This window comes from Echinops telfairi, unplaced genomic scaffold (genome assembly GCF_000313985.2).
Source record: "Echinops telfairi isolate 266 unplaced genomic scaffold, ASM31398v2 ScPeMD7_2;HRSCAF=8, whole genome shotgun sequence".
Classification (NCBI taxonomy): Eukaryota; Metazoa; Chordata; class Mammalia; order Afrosoricida; family Tenrecidae; genus Echinops; species Echinops telfairi.
Genome location: NW_022103898.1, coordinates 4,346,028 through 4,347,561, shown reverse-complemented (window position 1 = coordinate 4,347,561; position 1,534 = coordinate 4,346,028). Strand labels below are relative to the sequence as shown.

General features: G+C 45.0%; 1 protein-coding gene across 1 annotated transcript in view; it reads right to left on the bottom strand.

Moving 5' to 3' along the window:
* The window catches only part of CDPF1 (cysteine rich DPF motif domain containing 1), a 4,379-nt gene that overhangs the window by 733 nt on the left and 2,112 nt on the right, over positions 1-1,534 (bottom strand). Inside the window, exon 2 of the mRNA XM_045289419.1 lies at positions 556-668. Coding sequence (XP_045145354.1) covers positions 556-668 — 113 coding nt within the window. The remainder of the gene's footprint in view (positions 1-555; positions 669-1,534) is intronic.

The following is a 1,534-nucleotide window of genomic DNA, read 5'->3' as shown; positions in this document are numbered from 1 at the left end:
GAAGGTACCTGACACCACCATACATTCAGGATTTAAACATTTGGTTAGTAATGGCATTAATTCTTTAAGACTGATCATGACAATGTTATTTGTCATTTAAGAACAACATGGAGTACCAGCTGCTATACTGTCACTCAGCAGCAGGGTCATTTATTGCCTTAGGACATTAAGCCAGCAGGAAATGTGGTTTCTTCTGTGAGACTAGCAGAGTGGTTCCCCTGTGGGGGCCATTACAGAGATGTGGGCCACATAGGGCCCTGGGTGGAAGGCAGCAGATTGGGAGTAGGTTCTGTCTTCTGGGGCAAAGGGGTGGGTTTGGGAAGCCTCCTCATACCCACTGGTGAACCAGGCTAGGATCTGGGGACCTTTAGGCTATGGAGGTGCACTGTGGTCTCCTCTACTGTGAGCAGCTACCAAGTCCTGCAGGGTCCATGGCCTAGCTGGAATAGGCATATATCACCTCACTGCCTGGTACCTGCAGGCACGATGGCTGATCCAGCCAGCAGCTTAGGGCAGGTGCTTCCTAGGCCACAGGCTAAGGAAGTATTAACTTACAAGACAGACCGGGTGTTGGGGGGCTTCTGCCCCACATAGCTGTATGGAGCTGACAAAGCACACAGATGACACTCGAACACACCCAGGGGGAGGTGCTCTGTCTCAGATGCCATCTGTAAGACAAGAGAAGCAGAGCCAAGAATAGTCTCTATACCTTCAGTTTCTGGAAGAGTGGATATATTTATGTTGGGGGTAGGGGGTTGTTGTTGCTTTTCAAAAATTACTACGCAACCTTCTGTGCTTCTCAGGGCAGTCTTTCAACTAGGATTTGATATTATTTTTAGAAAATCGGGAGCCATTATTACTTCAAATACTTCTACCAGCTCTTTCTCTCCTTCTGGGATTCCAGCTGGAAATACAATGGAACCTAGGAGCATTGAAAGTGCATGCATCTTCTTTTCCTGAGTCTTAGAAGCTTTTCATCCTTAACAGGCTAGCCTGTGTGTACCAGGAAGTATCATCTGACCACTTTTTCTATTAGTGGAAAACATCTGAGATTTCCTTCGCTGGCAGATTAACAACTCATACATGTTCCAATTCTTACCATTTAATGTAGATCCACAGTCGTTGAATACTTGATTCTATGCTCCCCAACCCCTCTTTGTATTTTTCACCCAAATAGAGGTATTCAGTTTCTACTGAATTATCAAGTTCATTCATTTTTTCCGTTTTACCACTGAGGTACTCTTTGAAGGCATTCTTCATCCATTTATTTTCAGCACACCCACCTGGCTGTTCCCCTCTCTGCTGGAATCCCCCATGTGTTGACGCACGTTGTATGTCTTCTGTTCACTCTACACTGTAATCATTCTAATATAATCACGATTTAGTTCAAATGACTGTTTGGTCTCTGGACAATGGAGTGTTTGTTCTTCGTCTCAATTGTGGCTGAAACCTGCACATCATTGTAAGATAGTATCCCTGGAAATGGTCATTCTTTCCCTGCTAGGTCCCACGTGTGGAACACCAAATCAATGTA